This window comes from Ostrea edulis, chromosome 8 (genome assembly GCF_947568905.1).
Source record: "Ostrea edulis chromosome 8, xbOstEdul1.1, whole genome shotgun sequence".
NCBI lineage: Eukaryota > Metazoa > Mollusca > Bivalvia > Ostreida > Ostreidae > Ostrea > Ostrea edulis.
In genome coordinates, this window is record NC_079171.1 from 72,300,701 (window position 1) to 72,314,736 (window position 14,036).

Sequence of the window (14,036 nt, forward strand, 5' to 3'; positions counted from 1 at the left end):
TGTTCAGTTCCTTAAATATTTCATCGAGCGGATTAAAAATTATCGATACATTGTATTGTAATTTAGAAGTAATGATATTATTGATTATGTCTTCTTTGCCAAACAATTGTTAAATTTCGTTTTCCCCAGTTATGGGGTATTCTAATAATTTGATTAATTGTTCCTAGCCCATTGTTTTGGACATACTTTTTTGTTATGTCCTATAAATATACCAAGTGTTTTACCTAGATTGTTTGTTTTAATTATATTTTCAATCTGTTCACACGTGTTCCATATGCAATATACATTCTGATTTCTTTAGATTAAGCTTTGGACCTGCGAATCAAGATAATTGTTTTACTATGTTAATTACTTCGTTTACTGTGTGCACATCCCTTACGGGGCTTGTGAAATCATCTGTATGTTGTATATTTTTTATCTCTTTGTTAATTCCAATTTCAAAACCATGTATTATGTCAGAAGATCTTATTCTTGTACCTAACATCTCTGTTGTGATAATGAACAGTGATGCTGATATTGGACATCATTGATGAATACCTCTAGGCATTTTAGAAATTTTAGATATGTCACCGTCATTTTTTACTCGAAATAAAGGTTTATCGTATAAGATTGTAATCCAGTTGATAAAAATTGTTCCAAAATTTAAAACTTCTAAAGTTTCAATCACAAAACTCTATTCTACGGTATTAAAGGCCTTTCGAAATCTAAAAATAATAAATTGTCATCTTCGTTATGAACTTTACAGTAGTCAAAATATCTTGAATTAGTCGAACATTATTCCCTATACATCTACCTTTACTATATGCTGATTGGTCTATATTTATAAGTGTTTAATATGACTGTTTGTAAACGTTTAACCAAAACAAATGCACGAATTTTATAATCGCAATTTGTTAGACTAGTTGGTCTTTAATTTCTAACGTTTGACTTTTCACCCTTTTTATAAATAAGACTTATTGTTGACAGCCTCTGCGATTTTCGGAACTCTTTACTTTTAGAAGATTTTATCAAAGAATTGAAGAAATAATGCTTTATATCATTCCAGAAAATTTTGTAAAATTTAACTGGTATAGCATCTGTAGCTGGAGATGTATTGTTTTTCATATTTTTAATTCCTTCTCCACATTCGGATAAAAATGGGAGACTATCGCATATATTTGTTTTCACTTATTTTAGTTTATTTTCAATATTTGTTTCTGCAATTTAATTCTTGATTTCCTCTACGTTTCGCTTTTCTGAAGAATACAGGTTTTCATTTAAATTGTATGGGGATCCTTACTCCTCCTAGACACCTGCTCCAACCCTTGGTGTGCCCAGGGGTCCGCAATTGTCCAACTATCTACTTTGTATTGCTTATAGGAGTTATGAGATTGATCACTGTTCATTATGATCGCCTTTCATAGCTGACCCAATAGTTTGTTATTGGTATATTATGTGTTATTACCCTCTACATTTTTCCCCAATTACATTATTGTTTTAATTCTTTTATTCAAGATTTAAAATAAGATTAACATTTTTCCATACTTTATCCAGTTAGCCTTCAATTTTATGTAGACTTCTTTTGATTTATAATCAGTTTTAATCAAGGAAGGACACTGAAAATAACCTCATATGTCACTGATATCAACAGTTTCGTTTAAAGTCAGCATTTGACAAATTGTATGGTCGTTTCAACGATCCGATTTGCCACACAAACATGCCATTAGGTCAAATGTTGTCAAACGTGTTTGATGCATAAAGTGGAATTTTATAACAAGGATAAAGCATGAAGGAACATGTTCACATGAATGGAAGGAGACTGTTATACTACATATGCATATTCATAAATGTTGATGACTGAATTTCTTACATGAATCCACACCAATCTCCAATCTATAGTATCGCTGACAAATTAATTAAAAAAGGAAGGGGTTTCTATTGAATAATAACTGAAAGGTCATTAGATGTTCACTATCAGCTGACTGACATATAACAGACAAGTAAGTGACAAACTAAAGCGTTATTGAATAACTGTAAAGTGACTTAATCTGAAACATGGTAACTGGAAGTTGAGTGAATATAATTAAAATTAGCTTATTGATTACTGAAAGCTGACTTAAAACTTAATCAAATGTGAGTAAAAGATACACTAAATGTGGACGATTGGTCGGTAAATGATGACTGAATGAAAAGTTGACAGTGATTGAATAATAACTGAAAACTGACTGAATATTCCAATCATTCAGTTGATTGAGGGGTTACTGAACTGCATCAGAAAACTAGCAGATACTACTTTTATCAGCGACAATTCGCGTATCAATAAACAAGAAAGTGGGTTGACTGAGAAGTGACATTTCGTCTTCTTAAAGATCTGCTCATTGAGGAACTCCAACATCATTTTAATATTAGCTTCATAGTGGTTGTGTTTAGTATAACTCCGTTTAACTGATCAGTATATGGGGCTCACGGCGGGTGTGACCGGTCAACAGGGGATGCTTACTCCTCCTAGGCACCTGATCCCACCTCTGATGTGTCCAGGGGTGCGTGTTTGCCCAACTATCGATTTTGTATTGCTTGTAGGAGTTATGAAATTGATCACTGTTCGTTATCTTCACCTTGCATTTACCAAAGTTAATTTGGACGACCGATCACAAGTAGGCAGGCTATCGACACATATGTTGGTGTTTAAGGGGTTTTGAAAGTGTCGTTTCAAGTCATCCTATTGCAAATGTTATTGTCGTATGGCCAAGTCGTCAACTGCTTGACACATGGAGCATGCATATCTCGTGTGTAACAAATTGATAGGAATGAATTGTCGTTTACTTAATATATAAATGAACCGAGGGTTGGATTTGGGGTTGTCGTATGGTAAATATAAATATTATATTATGTTATTGTCTTTTCACGGAATTCGATTTATAATGCTGAGATGACTTCGAATAATACCAGATTATTTAATATTAGATTTGAAACATAAATCAGATGTTACTCACGGTGTAGACTCAATCATACTCATATTCGGTATGTATTTTTCTGATGATTCCCACATTTTAGTTAAAATTTATCAAAAGTCAAGGAAATAATTAAAAGTAATAACAGATACACGATTCGTGATATTGCCAAATATGTTGGCGTATCGCTATCGCGGGTGCATTTCATTTTGAAGCGTACTTTCTGCCAGATTGATACCGCATATGTTGGCAGAATGGTACGAGTACAAACCGTTAACCAATTGCTGAAAATATTTCCCAAAAGCAATGAAAGACAATTTGCAACATTGTCACTGGTGACGAAACATGGGTTCAATATTTCGAAACAGTAATAGCATCCAGAAGTCAAATTCCGTCATTACGTAATATTATGTTACTCTATACAAAACGGTGTTTTTTAAAACACGGAAATATATTATTTTCACTCTGTCAGTAAGAAAACCCGTAATAGAGTTTAAGACAGAATTTCCTTATTGGTCAAAACTGTTTAATGTTGTCTTATAATACTGATCTTTATATACTCCTATTTGGAATTAAATACACGCTTGTTTGCATGAAATACGCCGAAATTATCAAAGATAATAAAAGTCGCGATTTATTTATCGGCAGTTTTTCTAAACTACCAAGGTGCATGAAACTGTTACTTGTTACAAAAAGACTCCCGATAATCTGCTGAACAAAATGATTATCAACATTTTATTACAGATGCAAAATTCATCATTTTAATAAACTGCATGAAGTAAGTAGTTTTCAGCCGAATTGTTCACAGTTTTCTCCGAGAGGTTGCATACATGTTACAATTTCAGATAGATTCAGTATTTTCTCCACTTTAATTTGATATATATGTTTCCCAAGTAAACAACAGCAATAAAGAGCGCTTTCAGAAAAATTATAAAATTACATATACATAGCTTTTTTAAATGCAGAAATGAATAATAAGGAGTAAAAATACACACGTTTATCAATATAGATAGATAAATGAATAAATAATGAACGTGAATAGATAAGTACTAAATAAAAAATACACAGAAAGTCAATGAAATACACAAACATATTCTTAATTATTACGTCTATTAAATATAAGCACTGCATATCACAGCACACAATTTAAAATTAGAATTATATAAAAAGGTAAATCATGTTTCACTTTTTTAAAACTAAAACCACTTGTATATGTATACTTATATTTATTGTTTGTTTGTTTGTTTGTTTTTTTTTTGTTGTTGGTTGTTCTTGTTTTTTTTTTTCTTTTGGAGAGAGTATTGTTCTATATATCTTATGGTCACTTTCCTTGATTTGATTTGTATTTAATTTGTACGTATTTCATTCCATATATAATATACAATTATACAACATGTTTGAGTAATATTTCTGACGACTTATGAGGTTCTGACTTTCCTTCTACGAGCTTTTTGTGATATGTCTGGTACTACCCCCCCCCCCTAAATTTTGAATTATGATGTGATTAACGCAAAATATGTCATCGTACATTTAAAACTGCCCGGTGGATAGAACACTACAAGGATTGTAACCATATGGTAATTTTTTTTTAAATATTTAGAATAAATATATAATTAAAGGAAGTATAATTTTTTTTCAAAGTCCAGTGGGGGTGGGGGTGGTGCTAAGGATAGCTTGTCGGAGTTGTCTAAAATTCTCGAAAAGCAGAAATAAATAAATAAACAGTAAGAAAAAAACACCAAGTTATTTTTGCAAAACTTTCAAAATCCTACATTTTTCAGTCCTTCGGATGAGACTGCAAAAACAATAGGATACCAACGTGTTATGTGGGAATATACAAGTAATTCTATCTAAAGTAGCAGGGCCACACTAAATCATATGGCAATGGAAATGTGCACATGCTGTGTGGATTAAAATTATATGCACCCGCGAATATAGTCAGATAATATTTGTTTGTCCTGTCTACAGGTACGTATGTGTGAAACTTTAACCGTGATTCCTCATAACTTTTGAATGGTGAGTGATAGAGCTGTCATATTTCATATCCATATTCTTTAAAACTTGATCGATTGATTGATTGTACATTGTTTAACATCCCTCTCAAGAATATGTCACTCATATGGAGACGTCACCACGGCCGGTAAAATTTAGACCAATGCTCGGCGCTTATGGCCATTGAACAGGGTTGTATCTTTATCGTGCCACACCTGCTGTGACACGGGACTTCGGTTTTTGCAGTCTCATCCGAAGGACCGCGCCATTTAGTCGCGCTTTACGACAAGCAAGGGAGCACTGAGGGCCTATTCTAACCCAGATCGTGCCAATACATTATTTTGATGTCAAAGCTTAAGCCTTTTGATCTTGACCTTGAATAATTCAGGGTTTTAACCTACTTTTACGAAAACTGAACCTATCTTACCTCATGAACTATATACGATAGTGCTTTCACAATATACATATGCAAGGTGAAGATAACGAACAGTGATCAATCTCATAACTCCTACAAGCAATACAAATTAGATAGTTGGGCAAACACTGACCCCTGGAAACACCAGAGGTGGGATCAGGTGCCTAGGAGGAGTAAGCATCCCATGTTGACCAGTCACACCCGCCTTGAGCCCCATATCCTGATCAGGTAAACGGAGTTATCCGCAGTCAAAATCAGTGTGCCAAGAACGGCTTAACAATCGGTATGAAACACGTCAGACAGCATTTGACCCAATGTGAGGTTGTATTGACGAACTAGATCGTTATAACGACCATAGAATTTGCGAAATGCTGACTTCAATCGAGACTGTTGAAATCCCTGTACCATCAACTTGTTTGTCAGTAGCTTACCTCGATTTGAAAACTGACTATACCCAGAACAAGCTCTTGCATATCGAATCAGTTGAGATATATAAACACCATATGCAGGTGCTAATGGAATATTGCTACATAAATGTGGGCAGTTGATGATGGAGAAGCTGAAATCATCCCGTTTGTCATACAGTTGAGTTGTTAGTTTGCCATTAATGTCGACTTTCAATAAAATATCTAAGTATGAAGCATTACCTATGGTAGAGACTTAAATTTTATTCACGATATTTGACCTTGGAGTTCGACCCAAATTTGAAAAATTCGATGTTATTCAATTGGAGCTTTTAGGGCTCTCATAGATTCCTTGTAACACTTTTTTCGGTTTCAAAGTTTCTAAAATGTTGACCTTAACCTTGGATTTTGAACTACTTTTAAGAAAACCTAACCTATCAAATGCCCCCTATACTTTCATAATACAGTACGCTTATATAAATTATTTATGGTAAAACCGTTTATTTATTACTCTGATGCTTGACCTCTGCATGTTTGTTTGACGTCCCTTTGAGAATTGTTCACTCATTGATATATCACAGGCTCTAGGTTTGGACCTATGCGTTATCAGCACTCAGAACCGAAACAATGAGTGTTCTTTAATGTATCAACGCCTGCCACGACACAGAACCTCTGTGTTTAATTAATATGCACTGTTTAGATATACAATACTTAACAAATTATTTCTACAATGTGCGAAATAAACTCATGACCGAATTATAAGCAATTTGCTTACGCTCTGTTTTCTATAAAATACTTGACATAAATTAGTGAAACGTTAGCGTAACGCACTGTAACGTGAACATAGTGTCATTAGATTACAAATAGCTCTATATAATTTATTCATTGTAAAAGTATGAAAGTTTCAATCAATACTAGGTGGTTAAACAATTAATAGTGCATACAATATTTATAGCTTTTTATTGAAATATAGATACATTGGTCATTGATTTCAAACACATATTTTGTAGAAAAGTGGTTACAAACAACTTCACAACCATGATATTTCACAATCTATCTTCAGTAACAATATGCGGCCTGTTACTCCCAAAATGCGATTTTCTTTATTTACATTCGATATGCTTCAAAATGATATATGATGCAAGTGGTAAATATCTTATATAAAATTTGACTTATGGATGCTACCAGTAAGGAAAATGGGCTAACCAAACATGGTTGAAGGTCTGTAGTTTCAAAACAAAACAACAACATAAACACAAAGAAGGTTCTTAATTGCATATTCTCGTGTGACGGTATAGTCTTAGAAATTTCGGTGCCGAATGGCAAAAGTGTTGCAGATCGATATTACCGAGATGTTATACTAAAAAATCTCAAAAAATATTCCTTATTCAAATGATCAATGTTTGCCTAACTCTATATTTTGCATTGCTTATGGAAGTCATGATATTGATCACTGGTCATCATTACTCTTTGGATATCGTAAGAGGCGATTGCATTAGACGATCCTTCGGACGAAACAGTAAAAATCAAGGCCCCGTGAATATAAATATGTAAATATTGCAGTGGAATGTTCAGCTAGTAGCATGATGCGTGTATCTGTGTAGGATGATTGAGATGTAAAGCAATACAATGTCGTACGTTTTCTATGAAAGATGAATTGAAATATACAGTTTCACCAAAACAAATTTTAAGCAAAAAGGGTCAAATACGTCTTGTTTGCGCGAAATAAAGCTTTCTCCTCCAATACTTTGATTACCAGCCTGAACGCCAGATAATCTTTGATCTGTTTTAGTATGGTATCTTCATCTACCATTTTGCCATTTGTACGTATGCCAAGACTTCCAAAACTTAGTAGATTTAGTAAATTCATGATCTATGATTCTGCCGTCATATCGTTTAAAGTTACCATGGTTGGCATTTGAGGAGAAACGTCGGACATTATTAAATTTAATGACATCTCTCACTAGCAATGTTGATGTTAAAATAACTAGTATAATTTATAGCTACCCCAGCAACATCCAAATAGACACATGCTTATACTAATCCCAGCAAGCTATTTACACTCCAACAAGTTGTTGCACACACGTGATTGGTGTTTTACTCTAAAGGCCTACATACATTAAAAAAGATTTCATGGTCATAATATAAGACAAAAATCACTGTAGCGTATATGATTCATTGACATTGGATGCTTGTATGATACCAAAAGAACTATAATCCTTTCGCCAATATTTGAAAGCAAATTTAGAAATTGGCAGTTTAAAATATCACTGTATGTTTTCATTAATGCCAACCTTTGTAAATTCTTCCTTACAATGTCAGCATAACTATGTATATTGTGAATTAAAGTTTGTTGTGACGTGAAGTAGTGTCAAATACACTAAGCTACACAGTACTGTAATATTGTCTTTCTCAGGATCTTTATTTTATTGATATATGTCTTGACATCGTGCGTTATCTTCAGTACCAACACGGTGTTCTGTTGTGATAGTAGTGTTTTTGTTTTCTGTCATTCTAAATGTACGCTGTTTTATTGATCACAGTTGGAATCACAAACGTTTTGAACAAGGCATTGTATTTCTTCGGTGTGGTCTGAAACTTGCATAAACTATATATTGTTGTGGTCCAATAAAATGATTTTAATCAAGACAGAACAAAGCTTATGATACATAGTAGCATTGATCTGCATAAAAACCTACATATGAGGAAGTAGTTGATAACGTGAACCGTCCACTAGATAAGTCTGCAGTAGTTTTCATCATATCACTGGCAGTGGTGGGTCATTGGTTAAAACGTCCACATGGTAAACCAAAATAGTTTGAGTCCAAGATCCATGGATCACCAACCATTAACAAGTGAGAGCCATGTATGTTAGTAACTTGTATTAAAACATATCTTGGATGTTGTGGTGGGTTTCGACACGCTAAATAATCACAAATGAGACGGTTATGAGCGTTAAACGTTAACATAACTATATGGCGAAACGAAACATGGATTCTTAAATATACTTAATGCAAAATATTACCGTGCCATTCAGCGAAAATAAAATAGAAATATTGCTTGAAGTGCAAAAAAGCAACAACAAAAAAATAAAATAAAAAAAAACAACATAAGAACACATGTCCTGATAGGAGCTATGGGATTGATCAATAATTGTAAGCTTCACCTGGTCATGACACAGTTGAAGTTTCATCTGGCACTACTAAATAATGCATGATAACCGAATGAGGAATGAAATGCGAAAAAAACAATTGAGTTACATTCTTTATATTACAAACTTATTGGAGTTATGAGATTTTTCAGTGTTTGTTATTTCACCTTTCATTCTGTCATGATGTACAGTTAATTTCAAAGGTAACTATTACATGGAAGAAGATATAAGGCTGCTGTATATAACCCCTCGACTTAATATCTAATGCCACCAGTTATGGATACGTATGTGTAGCATGAGAGTAGAAATAACTTCGGAAATCATGTTCATTACATGCAGTGGTGATGTTTGATTAAAACCGATCACATTGGTAAGTTCTTCTATATACCAACGCTGTTTAGAAAACAGTTGTCAAAGTTGCAATTAACTTTATTCAATGGATACACATTACGGATCATTTATTTCTAAACAAACCAAACGCGTTTTTATTGAATCATGAAAGACGAAGATAACGAACAGTGTTCAATCTCATAAGTCCTATATGATATACAAAATAGAACTACTGGACCAAAAGCTATACCAGAAATCAGATGCCTAGGAAGAGCTAGCACCGATAACACCCGTCGTGAGCCCTAAATCTTGATCAGGTAAACGGCGTTATCCGTAGTCATAATCAGTGTGTCAAGAACGGTTTAAAAATCGGCACGAAACACCTCAGGCAGCCTTTGACCCAGTATAGGTTGTTTTTGGGAACTAGACCATCATGATGACTATATAATTTGCGAACTGCTGATTTTGAATGAGATTGTTGAAACCCCTGCACCATCAGCTTGTTTGTCAGTAGCCTGCTTCGATTTAAAAACTGATTACACGCAGAACAACCTCTTGTATTTCGAAGTATGTGATTGCACCTTTCTAAATTATAATCATGACTATTACTGGAAGTGTCTGTAAAATAATATAATCGTGTTTTCAACTTCATTTCTTAAGAAGTAGAGTAGTGATTATGAATCGCATCATCCGTTGCCGAAAATAATTTAAAGAAAGTATAGCATTCATCCAGTTACTGAGATTAACTGTATACATTTATTTCTCTTTCAGGTGGCTATCTATCAATAAAATAACAAAGATATCCGAGACAGCATTCTCTGGTCTGGTGAATTTACAATATCTGTAAGTGTATTTTACTTGTAATTTTTTAAAGAAAAATATACGATAAGAAAATTATCTGTATAATACCCGTTTTACGAAAGACAACAATACATATTTAGATTTGTAAAATAAAATATCTTTATCACACACACAAACGAGAACAATCGTATCAAGATTATCTTTTTCAGAATATCTAGTCAGTGTAAACTCAACACAATATTCACGACAATGATTCTGTACATTTTTTGAGCATGTCGTCTATTCGCAGTATTTTGCTCCTATGTATCTTAAACATAAATGCGAATCAGGAATAAATGATAGGCATTTGTATGCTCCAAGACAGTCTTACTGGTTACCTTGATAATGCAGAGGCTATTGCAGATACGATTGTGTCAGTTGGTATGACGTGGATTTTGGTGAGTGAATTCAATTGTTCTCGGTCGGCGTACAATTGAACACCTTTATCATAGGTATATTGATAATCCTTTTCGCATGTAAACCAATCTTGATGCACCAGATGCACATTTCGACAGATAGTGTTTCCTCAGTGATATATTCGATATAAAGTGAAGATACACATCCAACGAAAATCAGTCAATCTGATCTTTATCATCAAAGGTGGAGATAACGAATAGGGATCAACCTCATAAATTACCAGGGATATTGCTAATCCTTTTCACATATGGCATATTTGATATAGCTTGTTTTTCAAATTGATTTCAATCTTTTTTTGAATGCCAACTAATTAGAAACTAATAGTATGATGGTTTTACTCCTTAGTCGAACTGTTAATCATGATAAAGTGAAGATACACATTTAACGAGAATCAGTCAATCTCATCTTTATCATGAAAGGTGGATGCAAAAATTATACGATACCAATTTTGATGCACCAGATGCGCATTTCGACAAATAATGTCTCTTCAGTGATGCTTAACCGAAATGTTTGAAATCCGAAATAACTACGAAGTTTTAGATCTATATATAGCCAAAAACAGTGTGCCAAACAAGTGGAGCCAAATTCGTCCAAGGATAAGAGTTATGCATGATGGAGATAATCCTTAATTTTGAAATGAATTTCTAAATTTTATAACAGCAATTAAATATACATCCGTATTTTCAAGCTAGTAACGAAGTACTTAGCTACTGGGCTGTGGAGACCCTCGGGGACTAACAGTCCACCAGCAGAGGCCTTGACCCAGGGGTCATAATGCAAAACTTATACGGTACCAATTTTGATGCACCAGATGCGCATTTCGACAAATAATGTCTCTTCAGTGATGCTCAACCGAAATGTTTGAAATCCGAAATAACTATGAAGTTTTAGATCTAAATATAGCCAAAAACAGTGTGCCAAAAAAGTGGAGCCAAATTTGTCCAAGGATAAGAGCTATGCATGGGGGAGATAATCCTTAATTTTGAAATGAATTTCTAAATTTTATAACAGCAATTAAATATGCATCCGTATTTTCAAACTAGTAACGAAGTACTTAGCTACTGGGCTGTATAGACCCTCGGCGATATAGCGAACTGTGATCAATCTCATCAATCATATAAGTGATACTAATCCCAGATGTGGTATGAGGTGCCTAGGAGGAGTGAACATCCACTGTCGAACGGTCGCACCCGCCATGAACTATATATCATGATCAGGTAAACGGAATTTTTCGTTTTTAAAATGGGTATGTGGAACAAACAATCAGCATGAAACACGCTGACAGTATTTGACCCAATGATAGGCTGCATTTACAACTATATTGTTATAAGGATTATGGAATTTGCGAAATGCAGCGTTTGAATGAAACCCTGTATTATCAACTTGTTTGTCAGTAGCGTGAACCAATCCAAAAACTGACCATACGCAGAACGAGTACTTGAGCATCGAACCAGTTGAGATATCTGAACATCATATGCAGGTGAGAGTTGAATATTACTGCATAAATAAGGGAAGTTGATGCTGGAGAAGCTAATTAAGTAAATCCGAAAAGGAATGCGAAATTGATCATAGGGCAAAGACAAACCTTTGAAAACATGAGGCAATGTCAAGTTGTTGGTGATTAAGCATATACCGTCGATAGTCCTTCCGCACCAGGAGCTATATGCAGCACCGACAATGCGTATTGTTCATCTAACAAACTCCTCTCGCAATGTATTACTTCGCTCAGTAATACAAACCCGCAATAGTAGCTCTTGGTTTTGACTGAAGTCATGCCTAAACAACTGCGTTATGACTTACCGTTTTTCAGAAGAATGATTGTTTGGAACGTATGTCTGTCCGCAATTCTGAGTATAAATTATAGACCAAACGCTGGCATGGTGTATGTTGTGCCATTCTGTTAAATTTCTGTAGCTTTTTAAAAATTCCAAATGCCATATTAGATTATGTGTATGGTGTCTGAGTACAAAAGCAATCTTCCCATTCCACGCTATTGTGTTTTTACATCCATTCATGCATTTGCTTTTTTTTCAAAACAACGTTCCCCAAGTTTGTGTATATATTGTATAGGGTAACACATCTCTAAACAAAGTATACTAAGAGTCAACATTTTCTTCATTCCCTGGGTAGTCAAAATTAATTCCAAAAAAGTAGTGAACAAAATCAGTCCTAGTTGATATCAAATAGAAGAAATCGTAATGTAAATCGGGAACGGTAACGTCATCTTCAGTGTTCAGAATTAAACGTTACTTCAATTATATATAATCAATAGTAGTCTATAGCAAGCAGAATTTATTCCGGTCTACACTAAATGCAGTAAACAGACACTTTTTTAGCATGTAGTTCATGCCATAAAATATAGTATTCTAAATAATTATATGTTATCGTAAACATAATTAATCTCATTATATGAAGAGGTGAAGAAAATCAAAAGTGATCAATCTATTAAATTCTTTAATGATTGCTAAATTAAGAGTTGGAAAAACGCGGGCCCCTCAACATACCAGGGGTGTAATCAATCACCAAAAAGGGAAGTACCGCATCCCTTATCGATATGTCACATATGCGATTGATTACTGTTCATTATTTTCACCTTTCATTTGGAAAATGTAATTCCTTTGTAAAGCAAGATCAATCTAAATATACAGCAAGCAAAATAAACCATAGTGTAAAATTCAAAAAATCAACCTTAACGTATACTAAGTGAAATTAGTCTTAGTGCAAGGCAAAAAAAAAAAAAACAACATTTTAATAGAAATCAATTCTTAGAAATTAACAAATATATTCAATTTTGTTATCGCTTGACTCCCTATTGTTTAATGTCTCTCTTGAGAATAGTTCACTCATATGAAGACGTCACCATTGACAATGAAGGACTTCAAATGTAGGCCTATGCTCGGCAATTGTGGTTTTAATTTAAGCAGGGATAGGTCTTTATCGTGCACATTCTGCTGTGACACGAGGACCACCCCATTTAGTCACCTTTTTGCGACAAGCAAGGGGTATTTGGGACCTACTCTAACCCGGTTTAATCTAATCGTCGTTATTATTATTATTGTGTTGTTGTGATAAGTCAATATTAACACATTATTAGCATTCATGACTCAGTTACCTCTTGTTTACTCCTCTCAACATTAACCGTAACTTCAGAAGTCTACACAAACCTCCTAATTTTACAACTGAACAACTTCAAATATATTCCCTTTGAGAAAATTGCATAGACCCTAGAGGTTTTAGTCCGTCATTCATTCTCGCGATATTTTTTTTTACTCCACGGTCGTTACAGGTACAGATCAACCTTTTACTATGACTAGATTTTTTTAATACATTCTTGGTTTTGATCTAAAATAGGGAACTAGGTAACGAGGTCACCATTACGATGAGTATTTACATTATATATAGTTTAGCATAGATATAATTTGTAACGTGCAGAGATCACCATTACGATGAGTATTTACATTGTATATAGTGTAGCATAAACTGGACGAATTTGGCTCCACTTTTTGGCACGCTGTTTTTGGCTATATTTAGCACTGAAACTTCATAGTTATTTCGAT

The 14,036-nt window shown here is 34.0% G+C and overlaps 1 protein-coding gene across 1 annotated transcript in view; it reads left to right on the forward strand.

The window, feature by feature from the left end:
* LOC130049293 (leucine-rich repeat-containing protein 70-like) overlaps window positions 1–14,036 on the forward strand; it is a 1,034,056-nt gene that overhangs the window by 318,964 nt on the left and 701,056 nt on the right. The window contains exon 4 of the mRNA XM_056146708.1: window positions 9,994–10,065. Coding sequence (XP_056002683.1) covers window positions 9,994–10,065 — 72 coding nt within the window. The remainder of the gene's footprint in view (window positions 1–9,993; window positions 10,066–14,036) is intronic.